At 41.1% G+C, this 21,772-nt stretch overlaps 1 protein-coding gene across 3 annotated transcripts in view; it reads right to left on the bottom strand.

The window, feature by feature from the left end:
- Nucleotides 1–1,063: 1,063 nt before the first annotated feature.
- LOC126427365 (coiled-coil domain-containing protein 50) overlaps nucleotides 1,064–21,772 on the bottom strand; it is a 177,663-nt gene continuing 156,954 nt past the window's right edge. For 2 of the 3 annotated variants that reach the window (XM_050089714.1, XM_050089712.1), the window contains 5 exons: nucleotides 19,256–19,445; nucleotides 18,733–18,867; nucleotides 14,119–14,327; nucleotides 3,742–3,890; nucleotides 1,064–2,189 (listed from right to left, as the gene is read on the bottom strand). In XM_050089714.1, coding sequence (XP_049945671.1) covers nucleotides 2,044–2,189; nucleotides 3,742–3,890; nucleotides 14,119–14,327; nucleotides 18,733–18,867; nucleotides 19,256–19,445 — 829 coding nt within the window. In that variant the 3' untranslated portion in view covers nucleotides 1,064–2,043. Of the gene's footprint in view, nucleotides 2,190–3,741; nucleotides 3,891–14,102; nucleotides 14,328–18,732; nucleotides 18,868–19,255; nucleotides 19,446–21,772 lie in introns of those variants that run through there. The other variant, XM_050089713.1, reaches the window with a different exon arrangement.

Genomic DNA, 21,772 nt, shown 5'->3' with positions numbered 1-21,772 from the left:
GGCTAAACCAATCTCCACTGCTTTACTTCCGCCAGTACCTTATCTCCTACATTTTTCTGCAGAGTGAAAATTTCATCCTGAAAATATTCCCCAGACTGTGGCAAAGCCGTGTCTCCACTGTACACTTTCTTGCAGGAGCACTCAAGTTTGGAAGGCTGGAAATGAGGCACTGGCAGAGAAAGCTGGGAACACAAGTCATTAGTCATGCTGGGGGTACCTCAGTAGGTAGGCCACTTGCCCACGAGAGGCAAAGGTCCCGAATTAGAGTCTTGGTCCAACACCGTTTTAATCTGCAAGGAAGTTTCACCTTCAGGAGAAACATGAATCTACACTTGGTGGTAACATATTTTCTTCTTCAGACATGCTTTTCTTGTCAAGGCCAGCCTACTTTTATATCCCCACTATATGGTCAGTTATTCCGCTGCACAAATAGCAAAACTCTTACTGCTTTGCGAGTCATTTCCTGATCTTATTCCCTCAGCAGTATCTGATTTAATTCAACTACATTCCATTATCCTTTTTTTTGCTTTTGTCGACAGTATATATACTGAAACATATTTAATGAAAAATTTCTTCTACAAGCCTTCCAGTGATTTCATTTCGGCAGCTTGAATTCTCATTATCATCCCGGTTAAGACTGTAATGGCGTCATCCAACTGTAAACAATGACTAAAACCAGAAGCTAGGAATAAAATTCACAATATCTTCATTATCCGGCAACACTAAGTACTACCTAGCAGAGTGGGTTACAAGAACACACGGACCTGTCTGTCACAAGCTCAGGTGAAGAAAAGTTATTTTCCAAAGGCACACCAGCTTGCACTATTTAGCAACTGAAATAATCTACCTAGTTTTCCAGTCTCTGTCCCTAATGCATCTTGTCAGGGCAGCTGTACATCATAACACTAGTAACTTAATCTTGCTACTATTTTAGGTAGTGTTTGTGATATACTTTTAAAATTTTCTATTGGTGATTATGCATGTGCAACAAATTAAAACCCTCAAGGTGTCACATAAGCAGGAAAGAAGATGAAATTTAAGGGCAGAGTTAAATTAACAAACATTTCACATTGACAATTTTCATCCTTTATAGTTTGTAAAAAAGTCAGGATAAATAAAATAAACATTTCCAATTTACATACATAAATATCTACAGTAACAATTCACATTTCTGTGTGGAGCACAAACATACACCCACAAACTCTAGAATTACAAAAATACTTACAAATAATTTTTTAAACTATTTACTTTTCATTTTCAAAATTCCTGAGGACTGATACACTACATGAAATTGACACCAGTCACTGGCTACAAATGTGACAAGCAACACGAACACTTACTGATTAAAAGCTTCATTAAGTAATATTATCTTTACACAAAATTAAGCCAGTTTGAGTGAAAGCTAATTACAATAAATATCCACACGTGACAGACACACACGGTAAGTACATTTACTAAAAATTAAACAATGTATAGTGATTATATGATACAAAATTCTGAAACTGAATATATGGCTGGAACAGCTAGCATGTAACTAATCTCACCCAGTGAGAACAAGTAACTTTTATAAGAGCAAGAGTCATAAATTCAGTGTTATCCCCAATTATAGCTATTTGTTAATACCGTGTAACCTGTATTTGAAACATTTTTCTAAAGCAAATATGTACCAATTGTCAACCCACCCTGAAATTAATGTTCCTAATGTTCCGATCCTGAATCCTTTAGTTTTATTAAAACAAAGGTAAACCAATACTTCAGGTTCCTCAGATTTTTTATGGGAAACACTACACTATGAAATCATGTTTTATACCGCCACAATAAAATAAGTAGCTGCCTTATTTAGTCTAAGTTAACTCTGTGGAGACAAATAGGAATGCTTTTCCAGTGCACTACGTGACAACAAAAAAACTCTAGGAATGTTGCACTAATTGTCACATTCTGAAGGCTCCTTTTTCGCACTTAGGAAACTGTGCACACATCAAAGCAGCTTTCAGATTATTAATTTGCTCAAGGAAATTTTGGATCGTACAATATGTTCTCCAGTTACTGCTGGCGGCAGGCATCTCGCTTCCCAGCTTGCTGTTCCTTGCGGCTGGTTCGTTTGTCCGGCTGGGGAGGGCAACGGCGTTGTCCCTGGATCGGCATGTACGGCAGGGCAGGACTGGGTGGCGATTCCAGGTCTACGCACTCTGTACAACAACCAAGAGTATCATTTACAGTGTCAACACACACACACACACACACACACACACACACACACACACACACACACACACACACACACACACACACATACTATACAAGGTGTGATCAGTAAGTAATGGTAATTCTTATTTTCCTTAAAGAATCTATTTATTAACATCAACTGTCTCCTTCAAAATAATCCCCACCATGTGCCACACACTTCTCAACTCTGAAGCACTTCCAGAACTCACTTTTCATTACAGCGTTCAGCTCGCTCAGCTATTCTGTTTTCATCATCATCATCATCATCATCATCATCATCATAGCGGCACAGCAATGTACTCTCACACTTCCCTTCAGCTTCATGATTACGAACAAGTCACAGGATGCTATGTCTGGCAAATATGGTGGCCAAGGCAACATGACTTGTTTTCACCACGTAAGCAAGCATCACGACTTTAGTGATAACATTATTGCGGTGCAGTTTCCCCAAATGTTGTGCACAATTCTGGTTGTTTTCTGTGTATTGCTTCACACAGATAGCATAAAACTAACAGCCATAGCTGGAGTCACGTATGATGGCAGTCTAGTTTAGCCTCGTTTTGCGCATCAGCGTCACGTATTCTGAGACAGTCAATGAGTGTTCACCTTTGTTCTCTTCGCTCTGCTGTGGATTTCATAGGCAGTGTGCTCATTAAACGCAATCCTATCGAGTTATTTCACAAATTTTTATTCCATTTGTGCAAGTTTTGAAGGCTGAGTGGTGGTAATGGACAAATTCTGCACAAGCAATTGAGAGAAATTGCAAAATACATGCTTTCTTCAAGCGCATGCACTTACTGTAACTGTGCTCGGAACTGGCAATAATGAGGTCCCCATCCATGTCTTGAGCTGCACGAATAACCGCCACTGTTTGTGATCAGACTATAGTATTCATTATCGACCATATGACTGCATGGCAGGAACTCTTTATGCACTATCCTATTGTAATCTAAGAACAATGAGAAGACCCTTCATATGCGTTTGAAGGTGTCAAACTTTTGTCGGTCTTTGCCCTTCATTTAGTTTCCATTGGGATGAATGGGCCTTTGTTTCAATTCCACAAAAGTGTACCCGATAACATACAACCCTAAGGTTTTCCAAATCACGCCATTAACACACAATCCTGACCACCTCCAGGAGGTTATCTCCTTTAAAAACTAGAATAAAGCATCTTTTTAAAATAGATTTTCCAAATTTTATCAAATCTTAAAGTAATGCAGATTTTCAAAATCTGAATAGGTTAGTTCCAAAACAAAAAACACCCAAACAAAACATAAAAGCCACCACGCTCAGCATCAATCTTGTACCCTGTGCTGCTATTCATGTGATATTCACAGTTCTTAGCCCAGCCCCATACAGTTTTAACCTGCCAGGAATTTTCATTTAAGACATATCTAAGAAACCAATTTTATTGTATGTACAAGTGTCACAAATTTTGATCTGCCACAAAGATATCTTAGATACTGAAATGTATTATTGCAAATTTAAACAACTAATTTCTTGTTCTGGAATCACCTATAAGGGACGGTGAGTGAGCAGACCCTCTTCTGTAGGTCGGATCAATGGCTGCTGCTATGTTTGTAGGCGACATAGAATTCGGAGAGCCTCTGTAACCATGTGGCTCTTCTTCCTCCTCAGCTGGATACTGGTAGCCAGCTTGCAACCTAGAGAAAAAAAGAAAAAAAATTGTCTTTTGGCACAACCTATCTCAAGCACAGCCTGACAAGTACGTGTTTCTTTTCAGAAAATACAGAACTGAAAATTAAACACATACATTCTATTTTCATATAATACACAAGTAGGCTCATCACTAAAGGCATACTTCTCAGTTAATCTGTACCAACAATCAATAGCATACTGTCAACAAAGTCACCTAGGTCAAGTGAGATCTAACTGAATAAAAATTTTGTTATTTCAACACAATGGCGTTACAGAACACACACAATATTCAACAATGAAGTACTGTAAGCAGAAACTGAGCAAACAAAAAAGCTGAAAATCAAACACTTTTCCAGTGGCCGTTATCAATGGAATCCATGTTATGTAATATAGAAAAAAAATGCTCTGGACCATGTGGTGAGCTGTTAATGAAACCAAGTTGTCCATCTATTTCAGGACACTGGCAGAATTTGTAAATTATAAATTTAGAATGGAAAATAGTTTTTGTGAAAAACTGAATGGTCAATAAGAAGAAAACTATTACTGTTAACCTGTATTGTCGTGTACACAGCTCTTTACAGCGGCTGTTGAGTTGCTTTGATTTCAGACAAACTGTATCCCTCACAAATTCAACTTCGTATTTTAAGGCAGAAAGTACACCAGGAGATATTAACCCCAACAATTGATCCTGCACAAAAATCTGGGCCTCAATTTTGATAGTATGCAGTCGTTCTGAATTCAAAGCTTTTAAATTCCACACATTTCATATCCCAAAGCTAAGTACTGTAGGGTGGAGTGAGGTGGTTTGTGAAATACTGCTGTGACGCTGGTAACAGGATTTGTTCACAGTATCTAACCTGTACCAGGTGCCACCGACCCCTCTGCTTTGAAGACTTACGCTGTGATTCACAAATGGAGTAAATAAATCAAATGAATCAGTGTCATTAAAGAAGCAGTTGTGCACCGTTTCATATTACGACTTGTCAGTTTACTTTCCTTTACTTTTTAAAGCTGATGACAGTGTGAAGTGGTCTATATGTGGAGGACATGCACTACCCATCAACATGACTGGCACGAAGAATTTTCCAGTCTAATGTTATTTCATTTCATAGTTCAGTTACTAATGTCTACTCATTTTGCTCTTGACGTGTGTACTGTATTTACCCAAATCCCAGAAATGACACTTTCATGGGAGGGGAGTGGGGGAGGGGGGGGGGGGCTTTGCCTAGGACCAGGTGAATCTGATGGAAGCAAAGGAGTTGAGGTTGGAGAGGAAATTCTGGAGTTCTTCACTGTGAGTCCAGATCATGAAGATGTCATCAATAAATCTGTACCAAACTTTGGGTTGGCAGGCCTGGGTAACCAAGAAGGCTTCCTGTAAGTCACCCATAAATTGGTTGGCGTACGAGGGGGGCCATCCTGGTACCCATGGCTGTTCCCTTTAGTTGTTGGTATGTCTGGCCTTCGAAAGCGAAGAAGTTGTGGGTCAGGATGAAGCTGGCTAAGGTAATGAGGAAAGAGGTTTTAGGTAGGGTGGCAGGTGATCGGCGTGAAAGGAAGGGGTTCATCGCAGCGAGGCCCTGGACGTGCGGAATATATGTGTATAAGGAAGTGGCATCAATGGTTACAAGGATGGTTTCCGGGGGTAACAGATTGGGTAAGGATTCCAGGCGTTCGAGAAAGTGGTTGGTGTCTTTGATTAAGGATGGGAGACTGCATGTAATGGGTTGAAGGTGTTGATCTACGTAGGCAGAGAGACGTTCTGTGGGGGCTTGGTAACCAGCTACAATGGGGCGGCCGGGATGATTGGGTTTTTTCCCCCTGAGGTAAGTCTTTCTGCTCCTAGGATTGGAATGACTCCTTACCCTCTCCCTTAAAACCCACATCCTTTCGTCTTTCCCTCTCCTTCCCTATTTCCTGATGAAGCAACCGTTTGTTGCTAAAGCTTGAATTTTGTGTGTATGTGTGTATCAACATGCAAGTGCTTTCGTTTGGTAAGTTACATCATCTGTTTTTAGATATAATTTTCCCATGTGGAATGTTTCCCTCTATTATATTCATATCATTAATTTGAACCCAACAATTACGTTTGTTATTGTCACTGTTGCATTTCGAAATCTTTTCTGTCATCTTACTTTCTCTTTCTGTTTTTACAAGTAGTTTCCCTTTGTATTCACCTTCTCCTTTTTACTGTAATCTACCATACAATTTTATCCCACGAATATATACTCAATAATACATAACCCACTTCCAAACCATAACCAAAAAATTTTCCACTTTCAACACTACCGCTGCTATAAAATCCACCGTTTCCAGTTCACAAACAGTTCCTTTCACTTATTAAGTATTTCGGCTAGTTTTAACAACTCGCTTTATTTCCATTTCCATTTTTCTCACATCACTGATCATTTTTAGCTGCTTCCCACAGGTTTTATCATTATTTCTTCATCAGACTATTCTTAGCCTCATTTTCATAATCTGCCACCACAAAACCACTCCATTTAATACATTTACACAGGTTTTTTTTTTCGAAATTTTCCCAAATTTCTCCACCCTTTAACGTGTTTTGGTGGCAACACAACCACCTAACCTTTGCGCACATTGTTGTTTACCAACCCAAGTTCACCACAGGATCAACATAGCTGAGCTTTAACAAGCACCTTTTCGACTTTTTTCACACCATGTCTCCAATTGCTTTCTAGTTCACCTTTATCTCTCCCCATATTATCTTATTTTTATTTTCATTTTAGCCTCATGTTACACTTCACACCTTCTAATACCATGTCACCCTCACAACATCCCCACAACAACCCCATTAAGTTTTATTTACATTCCCTTTGCAAACATGCTTTCGAAGTAGCCAGATTACGCTCCCATATTTTATTTACTCAGGCTTGTCTGACATTTGGCATTACCCCCAAAGGCCTAACACTTAAAGTTCCCATCTCTGGCTGTAACCCTTCTCTCCATCAGTCCCTATTCCAGTTCCAAACTGAACAATCCATTGCCCTCACCCACCTAATCCTTCACCTACACATCAACTCAGCCAATGAACACACCCATCAACTCCTATCCTTAATAAAAGTCCTCAATCTTTGCTCCCCCACATCCACACCAGCTGTTCACAGCATCCTCCTACAGGCCAACTGCAAATCAGAACAGCATGCCACCCTCCACCTCAAAAAACTATCTGATCTCCTGGTTTCCCACCTCCGGAAAGGCAATTCACCCTCCACAACCTTTCCAGCAAACCTCAACCTCCTCTCATTGCACACAGACCCAGTCTCTCCATGTACTCAATCTCCCACACCCCCCAAAACCTCAAAATTCTAATCAACACAATCTGGAACCACAACACCCTAATTCAGTAGTAAACCTTTCCTCCAAACCTCTCTCCCAATCCGAAACCTCTGTCCTATCCAAAGGCCTCCCCTTCAGCCCAACTCCCAGATTCAACCAAACAGCCCTCGTCAAAGATTTGCTGTCCTACACTCTTACTCTCTGCTGGAAATATCACTTTGCCACAAAGAAAAATAATCTTACTCCTAATGATCCAACTCTCCAAGACACTATCAAAATTGAACCCTGCCTGGAACAGTTCCGTCCTCCGTCACAGCGGGACCCACCTCTTCCTCAAAATCACCCACTCCAAACCTTCCAGGAATTTCTCACTTCCAGCCTTGCCTCTCTATCCTCCTTAAAAGACCTTAATCCTACTCCCAACATCACCACTGCTGAAGCCCAGGCTATCCGTGATCTGAAGGCTGACCAATCCATCGTCACTTCTTCCGGCAGACAAGGGTTCCACGACCGTGGTACTTGATTGTCGGGAGTATGTGGCTGAGGAACTGCGTCAGCTTTCAGACAACACCACATACGAAGTCTGCCAAGGTAATCCCATTCCTGATGTCCAGGCAGAGCTTCAAGGAATCCTCAGAACCTTATGCCCCCTGCAAAACCTTTCACCTGACTCCATCAATTTCCTGACCCCACCGACAACACACACCCGTACCATCTACCTACTTCCTAAAATTCACAAACCCAATCATCCCGGCCGCCCCGTTGTAGCTGGTTACCAAGCCCCCACAGAACGTCTCTCTGCCTACGTAGATCAACACCTTCAACCCATTACATGCAGTCTCCCATCCTTTAGAGAGACCAACCACTTTCTCGAATGGCTGGAATCCTTACCAAATCTGTTACCCCCGGAAACCATCCTTTTAACCATTGATGCCACTTCCTTTTACACAAATATTCCGCATGTCCAGGGCCTCGCTGTGATGGAGCACTTCCTTTCACACCAATCACCTGCCACCCTACCTAAAACCTCTTTCCTCATTACCTTAGCCAGCTTCATCCTCACCCACAACTTCTTCACTTTCGAAGGCCAGACATACCAACAATTAAAGGGAACAGCCATGGGTACCAGGATGGCCCCCTCGTACGCCAACCTATTTATGGGTCACTTAGAGGAAGCCTTCTTGGTTACACAAGCCTGCCAACCCAAAGTTTGGTACAGATTTATTGATGACATCTTCATGATCTGGACTCACAGTGAAGAACTCCAGAATTTCCTCTCCAACCTCAACTCCTTTGGTTCCATCAGATTCACCTGGTCCTACTCCAAATCCCATGCCACTTTCCTTGACGTTGACCACCTGTCCAATGGCCAGCTTCACACGTCCGTCCACATCAAACCCACCAACAAGCAACAGTACCTCCATTATGACAGCTGCCACCCATTCCACATCAAACGGTCCCTTCCCTACAGCCTAAGTCTTCATGGGAAACGAATCTGCTCCAGTCCGTAATCCCTGAAGCATTACACCAACAACCTGACAACAGCTTTCGCATCCCGCAACTACCCTCCCGACCTAGTACAGAAGCAAATAACCAGAGCCACTTCCTCATCCTCTCGAAACCAAAACCTCCCACAGAAGAACCACAAAAGTGCCCCACTTGTGGCAGGATACTTTCCGGGACTGGATCAGACTGAATGCGGCTCTCCAGCAGGGATACGACTTCCTCAAATCCTGCCCTGAAATGAGATCCATCCTTCATGAAATCCTCCCCACTCCACCAAGAGTGTCTTTCCGCCGTCCACCAAACCTTTGTAACCTCTTAGTCCATCCCCATGAAATCCCCAAACCACCTTCCCTACCCTCTGGCTCCTACCCTTGTAACCGCCCCCGGTGTAAAACCTGTCCTATGCACCCTCCCACCACCACCTACTCCAGTCCTGTAACCCGGAAGGTGTACACGATCAAAGGCAGAGCCACGTGTGAAAGCACCCACGTGATTTACCAACTGACCTGCCTACACTGTGAAGCTTTCTATGTGGGAATGTCCAGCAACAAACTGTCCATTCGCATGAATGGACACAGGCAGACAGTGTTTGTCGGTAGTGAGGATCACCCTGTGGCTAAACATGCCTCGGTGCACGGCCAGCACATCTTGCAGTGTTACACTGTCCGGGTTATCTGGATACTTCCGACTAACACCAACCTGTCAGAACCCTGGAGACGGGAACTTGCCTTTCAGTATATCCTCTCTTCTCGTTATCCACCAGGCCTCAATCTCCACTAATTTCAAGTTGCCGCCGCTCATACCTCACCTGTCATTCAGCAACATTTTTGCCTCTGTACTTCCACCTTGACTGACATCTCTGCCCAAACTCTTTGCCTTTACAAATGTCTGCTTGTGTGTGTACGTGCGAGTGTATACCTGTCCTTTTTCCCCCCCTAAGGTAAGTTTTTCCACTCCTGGGATTGAAATGACTTATTTTGCTTCCTATAAATATTTGAAAAGTACTGCATTCAAAGATGAACAGTATTAAATTTATGTTTGCTCACAAAAAATTTGCATTAAATACTATGAACACTAAAAACAGTGTGTGGCAAAATTACTTAATGGCAGCTTCTAGCAGCATTTTTCCGAACTCACTCAATTGCAGGCACATTTTTGGATCACGAAAATTGGAAAATTGCCAGATTGCACTTACGAACAGTATATAGCTGTAGAATATCAATAAAGTAAAACAGTAAGGTGACAAAAAGCAATGGGATACCCCCAAATATCTTGTCAGACCTTTTGCCTGGTTTAAGTGCTGCAACTCTACATGGCACAGACTCCTGAAGTCTGTTGGAAGCCCCTGCAAAAATATTGAGTTTTGTTGCCCCTGTAGCCATCCATAACTGCAAAGATGTTTCTGGTGCAGAATTCAGTGCATGAACTGACCTCCTTATGTCCCATAAATGTACAATGGAATTCATGTCTGGCAATATGGGTGGCCAAATCATTAGCTCTAATTGTCCAGTGTGTTCTTCAAACTAATTCCAAACAATTATGGCCCAATGACATGGCACATGATTGTTAGGGAGCATGAATTCCACGAAGGGCCACAGATGGTCTCCAAATAGTCTAACAACAATTTCCACTCAATGATCAGTTCAGTTGGACCACATGACCTAGTGCATTCCGTGTAAAAACAGGCCACACCGTTATGGAGCAACCAGTGTCTTGCTGACAACTTCAATTCACAGCTTTGTGGAGTCTGCACCCCACTAAGCCAATTACCACCTCTTACCAACTGAAATCTGAACTCTTCCTCACCAGGCCAACATTTTCCACTTGTCTCCACTCCAACCGATGTGAGAAGAAGTCCAGGAGAGGCACTGCAGGTGATGTGCTATTAGCAAAGGCACTTGCGGGGTTCGTCTGCTACTGCAGCCCATTAGTGCCAAATTTCGTTCTCGGTCCCACACTGATTGCCGCAGTTGTATCACACAGTGCTGCTTACCTGTTAGCACAGACACCTCTACACAAACATTGCTGATGCCTGTCATTAAGCGAATGACCTCGGCCACTGAATTGTCTGTGGCGAAGGGTAATGCCTAAAATTTGGTATTCTGACACTGACGATCTCTGAATACTGAATTCCCATCAATTTCCAAAATGGAGCATCCCACGTATCTAGCTCAAACTATGGGTTGTTCAAAAAGTTTCTCCGCAGAGCTGTACGATTGTTATCCATGTGTCCCGTATGACTGACTGACTGCCTGGGTTACTTCCCTTCAAGTGGACTCTCCTAACATTCCACTGTTTCATTTATCTCAGCCAGCGTCAGTAGTATCGGTGTGTGTTGTTACGTGTTGACGTGAATATTTAAGTTTAGTTTTTGTCACTGTTAAAATGTTTAAACTGAGATTTAAGGCAAAAATCATTTGAAATTTTTAATTTATGCTATATATCATTTACTTTTACACTTAGTTACGTACTGTTTAGGTGCTTCTTGTTTATTTTATTGCACTAAATGAAGCCTGCAGCATTTTACTATTTATCACACAGAAGCACATAATCGTGTGTGGTTCTTTTAAATGGTACACAAATAGACCGTCAAGAGTACTGAATTTTACATTCTGAAAAATTATACAATCTCTGTAGCAAATAAATTTCCAAATAAAACTAAACTCCAACATTTAAATTTGCACATAAAAATTCCACCTGATAGGTACAAAAAGAAAGTCACTCAAATTTACATCCATTGCTGGGAACTACATTTTTCTTATCACTACTCAGAACACATTTTTTTTTTAAACAGACACTAAGAATTGCATTGAAGAAATGGACAGATCCCCATCACAACTCCCTGCACTTCGTCAATAGCAGTACAGTGATCACTGGTCACTGTAAAATAGTCTATTTTTTTTATCACTGACACTTCCTTTATAGACCGACTAACAATTTCATCAAACTCGGGAAAGTTAAAAGTTAACACAGTCGTGCAAACACATTTTGAGCAATACTATGTGATCAAAAATATCCAGACACGCCAAAAACTTATGTTTTTCATATTAGGTGCATTGTGCTGCCACCTATTGCCAGTTACTCCATACGAGAGACCTCAGTAATCATTAGACATCTTGAGAGCAGAATGGGACCAGGTGATTCGGTTCACTTGCATCTTTTGTCTGTACACTAGATTTCCACATTCCTAAACATCCCTACGTCCATTGTTTCTGATGTGATAGCGAAGTAGAAACCTGAAGGGACACGTACAGCACAAAAACGAACAGGTCGATATCGTCTGTTGACTCGAGAGACTGCCGACAGTTGAGGAGGGTCGTAATTTGTAATAGGCAGACATCTATCCAGACCATCACACAGGAATACCAAACTGCATCACAATGCACTGTAAGTACTATGACAGTTAGGTGGGACGTGATAAAACTGATTTCATGGTGGAGTGGCTGCTGAGACACCACACATCCCACCAGTAAATGCCAAACAATGCCTCGCTTTGTGTAAGGAGTATAAATATTGGACAACTGAATAGTTGAAAATGTTGTGTGGAATGACTAATCACGGTACACAATATGACAATTCGATGGCAGGGTGTGGGTATGGCAAATGCCCAGTGAACGTCATCTGCCAGCATGTGTAGTGCCAACAGTAAAATTCGGAGGCGGTGGTGTTATGGTGTGGTCGTTTTTCATGGAGGGGGCTTGCAATCCTTGTTTTGCGTGGCACTATCACAGCACAGGCATACAGTGATGTTTTATGCACCTTCTTGCTTTCCACTGTTGAAGAGCAATTCGGGAATGGCAACTGCGTCTTTCAACGCAATCAAGCACCTGTTCATAATGCATGGCCAGTGGCGGAGTGGTTACACAACAATAACATCCCTGCAATGGACTGTCCTGCATGGAGTCCTGACCTGAATCCAACAGAACACCTTTAGGATGTTTTGGAACACTAACTTCGTGCCAGGCCTTACCGACTGATGTCGATGCCTCTCCTCAGTGCAGCACTCTGAAGAATGGGCTGCCATTCCCCTAGGAACCTTCCAGCACCTGATAGAATGTATGCCTGCGAGACTGGGACCTGTCATCAAGGTTAAAGGTGGGCAAACACCACATTGAATTCCAGCATTACCGATTGTGGGTGTCACGAACTTAAGAGATTTACAGCCAGGTGCCTGGATACTTCTGATCACATGGTGTATTTGGAACCATACTGAAGGAAACAGACACGTAGTTCATGAGGCTCAGTCTAGGTGACTCTTACACCCATCAATATGAATTGTCAACAATAAACAGAAGGCGATAATGCAATCGACAACAAAACATTTGTAGGCTTGGCAATTTACGGAGGGTAGGGGGGGTATAGAAGTATTCCACCGCAACTGTCCTTTAAGAGTGAGTTTGAAAATTTTCATGTGATCAGATAGACCACAACTCTCGAGTTAAGGGTTAAATACTGAATGCGTATGTTCACGAGGCTAACTATGGTCCACACTGAAATTATTTACCTGTCACATAGAGTAACATGTTCTTTAACAGGATTTTCACATGTTTGGCAGATGCGTCTAGCTGCCCCTTCTCTTCTCTCGTCTGGAACATCCCGACCAATGAAAATGTTCCGATTGTCACTCCACTGTGCAGTACTTTATACTCTGCCATTAGGCAGCTGCAGAATGGCAGAACGAATGACAGCTGGTGTGCAATGGAATTAGGAAGCTGCATATTCAGAAAGTCTTAAGTCGGTACCGTCAGAATTATGGAACAAATTTTCATCCAGGATAGATTTTGCACACATACTTTTTCCTCCTAAAATGATGTTTCGTTGTCACTGCAGACAAGTGGCAGCAATACAGTCTTAGACAGAAATCTGATTATTGAGAGAGAGAGAGAGAGAGAGAGAGAGAGAGAGAGAGAGAGAGAGAGAGAGGGGGGGGGGGGGGGCAGAAGACTATAGCGATGCTTATGTTGCAGAAAGACCTGGTCAGCAGCAATGTAAACTGTAGAAGGTGATTATTTACTGATGAATGGGAATTTGAGGAACCATGAAAGCCATTATAAGGTTTTTCACTACACCTTGGGCAACACAGTTGCCAATTGCTCACATTTGTATGGTTATGTTTTACAGTAAACCATCAGATGTATTACTAAATCTTACAACCTAACCAAAGGGGTGCAATACCAGGATCATTTTATTTTGGGACTGGTACATACAGGAACTGTCTATACGAGGCGGACTCCAACTGAGCATACCCAGGTTAGCACAATATCGCAGAAGTGCAAAGTTTACAAATTCGGACCCTGTTCACATACTGTGTAATTTCTTCAGTTATCAAACACACTGCCAGAAGTACGAGACCAGTAAGCGACTGGACACTATTGGAAACAGACATCCGAAACATGCACACGTCTGAGTACCTGAAAGACAGCTCACCCCGAGTCTGAGCGTGTCCCGGGGTGCCTGTAGACTGGAGACACGTCTAGGTCCGTAGGGCGGACGGCAGGCACCGGAGGTGGCGAAGGTGAAAGCGGGGTCGGCGGGGCGGGCAGGATCGCGTCCGCCTCCGCGGCCAGCTGCTGTTGCCTCTTCAAGGCCGCACGCTGCCGAGCCCGCTCTTTTGCGCGGCGGGCCTTCGCTCGCTCCTGTAAAATAGGAAAAAGAGTCTGAATCCTACAGTATTGTACCACAGGTACAGAAGTTAAATGCAACTCTATATTCGTTTACGGCAAGTTATTTTATGGAAAATTTAACTACTTTGTAAAAATTTGAATTTAGCAATGGATCATCTTTTCTTACTTATCCTAACTGATCAGAATTCACTTTAGAAGTAAGGAGACATTATCCTTTGTATTTGGTTATACCTTACAGCGTATTTATCCTGAAAACTTATACTGAGAGAAGTGTTTGGGAACTGCTGCTCTAAAAATGTTTCTTACATAATTTCCAAATTAAGGTGAATGAAAAAGTTATTGAACTCACTGTTAAAACTGAATTGACAGGTGAACCTGTTTTTAGAATGGCAGCATACACTATAGAAACAAATGCTGAGGTGAGTAACCACACACTAGCAGCCATCAGCTTGTCTAATAGACCATTTTGTTGTATACCTAAATAATTACAGGGGAGACCTGAAGTTCAACACACTTCTGTGGTGCATCTTTGAATTTTATGTTTTATGGTTTCCATATGCTAGTTGTTTTACTTACTTGACTGAAAGACAGTATTTTTTACACTCCTTTAGAGAGTTATTTTTAACATATTCTGACTAATCAAAGTTAGAAATAGTTTTATTGATATTAAGTGTTTGCCTATAAACTCCCCAGTCCTCTTGCAAAAACATAAGCCATTTATTTTTGTTTACATTGTAATAATGCAAGGAGAAATTACATTAAGAATGGTCAGTGGTTTGCATTGTGTGTTTGCTAAGCCAGTCTTCTGTAATGTCACTACTCCACCTCCACCACCAAGGAGTAAACAGGCATTCAATTAGCATTGCACATATGGTCTAGTAAATATTTGCAGTGTTTTTAGATTGATTAATGAAACTGAACATACATATTTTTCGTCAAATGCCATGGAAAGTCACTAGCCTAGTGTTTATCTACATTCTAGTGCAAGCCACACCCTTCTCATCCTCAATGCAGCAGTCAGTACTTTCTTTGAATTTCTGCAATGGTTGTACTTGGAAAATTCCTAAATCTCCAGCCCCATAACTTGGAAGCCCTTAGTGTTTCTCTCTTTGAAGTACTGACCAACCTGGCCAATTTGTGGAACTTGCTCCGATTTCAGCAGCAATAGTTTAATTTTCAAATATAAAACAATCTTACATTTCCTGAATGGTAATTTTGAAAAACATTCAGTTGATAAATAAAGTCAGTGGTAAGAAAATCAGACTACAAACAACAAGTACCAAGGTTCAGTCCTCAGTCTGTTCGAACACAATTTGACAAGCTCTTCCATTCGATGACACTGGATGCAACTTTCCCCACCAGCCTATGCCTGTCACGTTTCCATCTCTGCATAGATATTACAACTACTTGGACCTGTTACCTATAACCAATTTTTCGTCTCTCAGTTTTTAACCCCATCCCTGAACTCTCATACCTACATTTTAACTATTTCTCTGTCTTTGAGGAATTATGGTTGGTTGGTGTGTGGGATTGAAGGGACCAGACTGCTACGGTCATCGGTCCCGGAGGAATTATCTGATCACAACTTAACCCTTCTTTTAGGGAAGTTTTACCATAAACTATCACTTTCCAATTCAGTCTAGCACTGATTACCTCATACTTCCAAGACATACTATAAAAAAGAAGAGAATTTAATAGTATCTGTTGTCTGAAGCTTAGCATGAGTGCAGTATCCTCTATTCTTTGACATTGTTAACATATCACAGGACTTTTGTAGCTCTATTACCTGCTGGATCCACCAAAATTTATTCTGCTACTGGCTGCATGTAGTTGGAAGTGGGCCATTTTGCATTTAGTTCTTAGTGTTCACTGTGATAATCTGATCATTTTTGCCCTCATTTAGTGGTACATATTTGTATTAAGAATCGTTTAAAACCACGAAGTATTGGCTTCACAAGCTGTGACAGTTGCGAATACAAACAGTGATCCGGGTACTGTCCTATGTTTTTGATTCCAGTCTTTGATCACAATATAAAATCCTCCAACAATGACCAGTTTCAGTCAGTAATGACATCTCCAGATCTACAATATAAAAAATACGAGTGGGCAGCCTATCTTTCAAAACGAAGTATTTCCTACCACAATATACTCTGATGCAAACTGGGAATGTACAGATAAAATAAGGTAAAGGTGCCTGTGCACACCATGTTGTAATGTGGTAAATCCGTAATGGCATCGTCAAAACAAGCACACTCGGCAAAGCATTGTCACGTCGTTGTTGTTTTTGTTTTTGTTGTTGTTGTTGTGTTCAGTCCTGAGACTGGTTTGATGCAGCTCTCCATGCTACTCTATCCTATGCAAGCTTCCTCATCTCACAGTACTTACTGCAACATATATCCTTCTGAATCTGCTTAGTGTATTCATCTCTGTCTCCCTTTACAATTTACACCCTCCACACTGTATTCCAATGCTAAATTTGTGATCCCTTGATGCCTGAGAACATGTCCTACCAACCGATCCCTTCTTTTTGTCAAGTTGTGCCACATACTCCTCTTCTCCCCAATTCTATCCAATACATCATTAGTTATGTGATATACCCATCTAATCTTCAGCATTCTTCTGTAGCACCAGATTTCGAAAGCTTCTATTCTCTTCTTGTCCAAACTATTTATCGTCCATGTTCCACTTCCATACATGGCTACACTCCATACAAATACTTTCAGAAACGACTTCCTGACACTTAAATCTATACTCGATGTCAACAAATTTTTCTTCTTCAGAAATGCTTTCCTTGCCATTGCCAGCTACATTTTATATCCTATCTACTTCGACCATCTGTTACTCTGCCCCCCAAATAGCGAAACACACTACTTTAAGCCTATCATTTTCTAATCTAATTCCAGCAGCATCACCCGATTTAATTCGATTAAATTCCAATATCCTCGTTTTGCTTTTGTTGATGTTCCATCTTATTTTCTCCTTTCGAGACACTGTCCATACTGTTCAGCTGCTCATCCAGGTCCTTTGTTGTCTCACAATGTTATCAGCGAACCTCAAAGTTTCTATTTCTTCTCCATGGATTTTAATACCTACTCCGAATTTTTCTTTTGTTTCCTTTACTGCTTGCTCAATATACAGATTGAATAACATCAGGGATGATTGAATAACATCAGGGATAGGCTACAACCCTGTCTCACTCCCTTCCCAACCACTGCTTCCCTTTCATGCCCCTCGACTCATAACTGCCATCTGGTTTCTGTACAAATTGTAAATAGCCTTTCGCTCCCTGTATTTTACCCCTGCCACCTTTAGAATTTGAAAGAGAGTATTCCAGTCAACATTGTCAAAAGCTTTCTCTAAGTCTACAAATGCTAGGAATGTAGGTTTGCCTTTCCTCAATCTTTCTTCTAACATAAGTCGTAGGGTCAGTATTGCCTCATGAGTTCCCATATTTCCACGGAATCCAAACAGATCTGCCCCAAGGTCTGCTTCTACCAGTTTCTCCATTCGTCTGTAAAGAATTTGCATTAGTATTCTGCAGCCGTGGCTTATTAAACCGATAGTTCGGTAATTTTCACATCTGTCAACACCTACTTTCTTTGGGATTGGAATTATTACATTCTTCTTGAAGTCTGAGGGTATTTCGCCTGTCTCATACATCTTGCTCACCAGATGATAGAGTTTTGTCAGGGATGGCTCTCCCAAGGCAGTCAGTAGTTCTAATGGAATGTTGTTTACTCCTGGGGCCTTGTCACGTAGTTTGACGAAATACTTGATTTTAGAAAGTCTACAGATTAAGAAGTTTCGCACTTTTAAGTCCCACAATGACAATTACTTCATGTTCTTGGCCACGAAGTTTCAAGATCACGAGATATCCAAGTTAATCCAAAAGTATTTTCCCTCCATTATTGGTACGCTAGACAACGAAAATTGAGATTCTGAAACAGACTTATTCCTGAAGAATTACGTTTAGAATTGATTGACTAAACTATAAATGATACCATGCAGTTTATCAACCAACAAACCATTTCCATTTACTTTCCAGCATCTGAAGAAATTCAATTTGAAACCAGCAGAGACAACAAAAACACATTTTTAAACTCTCTTCAGAACAAAAAAGGATTTCAAGTACTAATCTAAGGTGTTTTTGTGTATCAATGAGAGAATATTTTTATCAGTAAGTCTCATGAAATAATGTTTTGTCACTGCCTATACCATTATGATCCGTCAGAACTGTCAAGTACTTCTATGAAAGGTCCACAGAAATGTATTTTCTAGTTTTTTTAGTACAAGAATTTCAAACCTACGAGTACTCAAAAACTGAGAATAGCCAAGGAACAAAGTATCAGGTCATAACAAATTAGAGACACAGTGTGTAGTAAGCATCAGAAACAAATGTACGACAGTTGCCACTCACCCTCTCCTGCAGAAGGCGTGCCAGCTCCCTATCCTGGGCTTCAATTGCCATCAAGCGATCGCGGTCCAGATCCGACAGGTGTCTCCTCGGGTCCGCCTCTGCGGCTTCCCGCTCCTGCAGCATGCGCGCCAGCTCCTACAATGCCACCGTGCCAAAATTAGAAACTGACGACCATTAGCTCATTACGGCTAATCTTTTACCTGCGATCTGCAGCAAAGCGAAGCGTCGGTTGACGAGTGTCACTCTAGTCACGACATTCATTCAATAAGCGTGACCAAGAGTGCACCCGTCCACCGCCACCCGCACATGGGATTCCGCACGGTCACTCCACACAGCCACTCTGCACATTACAGAGACCGCCACTGGCGAGGTACGTTTTCGATGATCGGAAAGAAAGTGACAACAAATAAGGGTTCATTTATCAGCAGCTTGCAGTGCGCCAAAGCTGCTTTCTCAAAATTCTGAGCATGTGATATCAGCCTTGTACTACAAAGCAAAATAGTGAGCAGAATAAAGAACTTACAGCATCTTTCTCTTCTTGTATCCTCCGTGCCTCTTCCTCGTCCAGAGCATCCGTATCTCCCAGTTCTTCATCCTCCACGTAATCTTCAATTGCATCGACATCTGCCAAGTTCTCAGTACTGCGCGGCAGGCCCTTGGGACTACGAGGCATAGGGTTTTCTGCACGGCCGGCACCTTGAATCCTCAGAACCCTGTCAATGTTAGTATTCATTTTAATGGCAGCAGTGACTTACTGAATAATAGCAGGAGCCTCCAAACAGAGAAACAGAAAGGGTAGAACACAATGAAGCCCGAGTGAAATTTTGATGAGAATAATGCCTGTGATTAACAATGTCAATGACTAATGAGAATCTGGGACACTTATAAAATGTGGATTGACAATTTTCCTTGAACAGCAGCTCTTTTTAACCACATTTTTCTATTCTTAAGGTGGCTTGGCCAGGCAGTGACAAAACTAACTATTGTAATTGCATACAATTTTATTTCTTGTAGGATTGTCATTTCTTAGCATTTTAATTCTTTTCATAATCACCAACTACATTATTTACTTCTGCAATTTCAACCCGAGGTCATTTTCAACGTCAATCTGTTTAGCCTGTATTAAACGGCTTCACATTCTCTCTCTCTCTCTCTCTCTCTCTCTCTCTCTCTCTCTCTCTCCCCCTCTCTCAGGGAGAGATCTCAAATTTAATATTTGTCTCAATGTACTAAACATTTAACACCGGTTGTGGCTGTTAGAGAGCAGAACATGGCAGCATTTTAAATTTTTTCAGTAATTATACAAGTATTGGACATAAATTTTTGTTACTCCTGGAAGTCATTAGGCAACCTTCAAATGGGATCATGCACTGTGACCAGATTGGCTGTGCTCAGGTAAGTTGACAGTAATGGATTTTATGTTGTCAATTTTAACTGCCAGCTGTTTTTTGGATCTTTCTGCAAATTTTCTCCATGTCCCTTGATATCACAGGCTAGGTTAGCTAACCTGCTTTCTCTCATATAACACCTAAAAATAGCATATAGGATTTTTAAGAACTTTATGAGAAACACTATTATTGTCATAGATAAAAACAGATTCTTTGCAACAGTTTGTAACTGGAAATTGCTTTATCAGCAAAAGCAGTCCATCCTGATAAGGGAGAAAAATTGTTTGCCACAAACCAATGAGAAAGGAAGAGCATACAGGATAAAGGAAATACAATATTTACTGCCTTCTAAATGTATTTGCTGGTCTTTTGCTAATTTTCTCAAGCAAATGTGATATTTCAGTATATTTTGGTACTTTTATGTTAATAGAAGGCACAAATTTACAAGTAAAGAAGACAACTTACCAAATAATGTAAGCTTTTGATGAGCTTGTCTACCACTCAGTATGTCTAATTGTGTGTTGTCTCCTTTACTCATTTTTTATAATTTTCCTATCCCTTCCAATCCCATGAAATGCTAGTAAATCTCTTGCTACAAGTTCTGCTCTGCCTATTAATAAATATCACTGCTATTTCTTTATAGCTGATACTGCATTCCAACTATATTTGAAGATGCGCTGTCCTTTACACAAGTAGTTTCACTGTTCAGTACTGGGTTGAGTGACAATATTAGACTACATTTTATGTAGCTCAAATGACAGCCCATCTTTCCCACATGAAAATACACTTCTTCCAAAGTGAAACTACACTTTTTCTATGATAAGTGACAGTGTACTTTCCCTCAGAGGTATAAAAATATCAATCCTTTGAATGTTGAAGATTTTACACACCACTGAATAATTTCCCAGCACTTCAGGAAACAAAACTCAGCGGAGTGAGGGATGGGGGGGGGGGGGGACAAGTTTTGGAAATGCCTTTGATGTGCAGCAACATATACGCTTATTTTCATATTACAATACACTGCATATTTTCGTATTATGAAAGTATAAATTCAAATTCAGTTAAATACAGTACATTAGTTTCTGAAACATTGAAATAAGATTACAATGTGCTCTTGTAAGCCAATCATAGCTCGTATCGTGTGACCTCGGTGGCCAATGAAAGCAGATATTTAGAGCAGAGGTTACTTTATTTAGGCAGCCAATAGCAACAACAATTAAGTGGGATGATCACACAAACAGGAAAAGTTAATGGTTTAATTTCATGTACATATTGTAGCTACAAGAAAAGCTAAGCTTTCACATGTAACACTGGTCTTTAAAAACACGTTTTATATTTTAAGATACATCTCACAGACGTGCCAGTTAAATTTTCCACGATGACAATGTCTGGTCTTCAGGGCTGTAAAGTATTCTAAGTGGCTGGTCCTCAAAGTGTTAAAGTTTTAAATGAGAGTCAAATGCTCTGATTTAAGAAAGTCATTACACATTTTTTCATTACACATTCTCACACACAACAGTTCATCTCGCATAAAAGAAAATTTCCTTTGAAAATAACATTTTTCAAACAACCATTCACAATATTTTCCCACGACCACCTAGACGTTTCGTTTCAGCAGCTGCCAGAGCGTGCCAGGAAACAGGCATTACTGC

This window comes from Schistocerca serialis, chromosome 11, assembly GCF_023864345.2.
Source record: "Schistocerca serialis cubense isolate TAMUIC-IGC-003099 chromosome 11, iqSchSeri2.2, whole genome shotgun sequence".
Classification (NCBI taxonomy): Eukaryota; Metazoa; Arthropoda; class Insecta; order Orthoptera; family Acrididae; genus Schistocerca; species Schistocerca serialis.
This window is presented reverse-complemented; position numbering and strand designations above follow the sequence as displayed.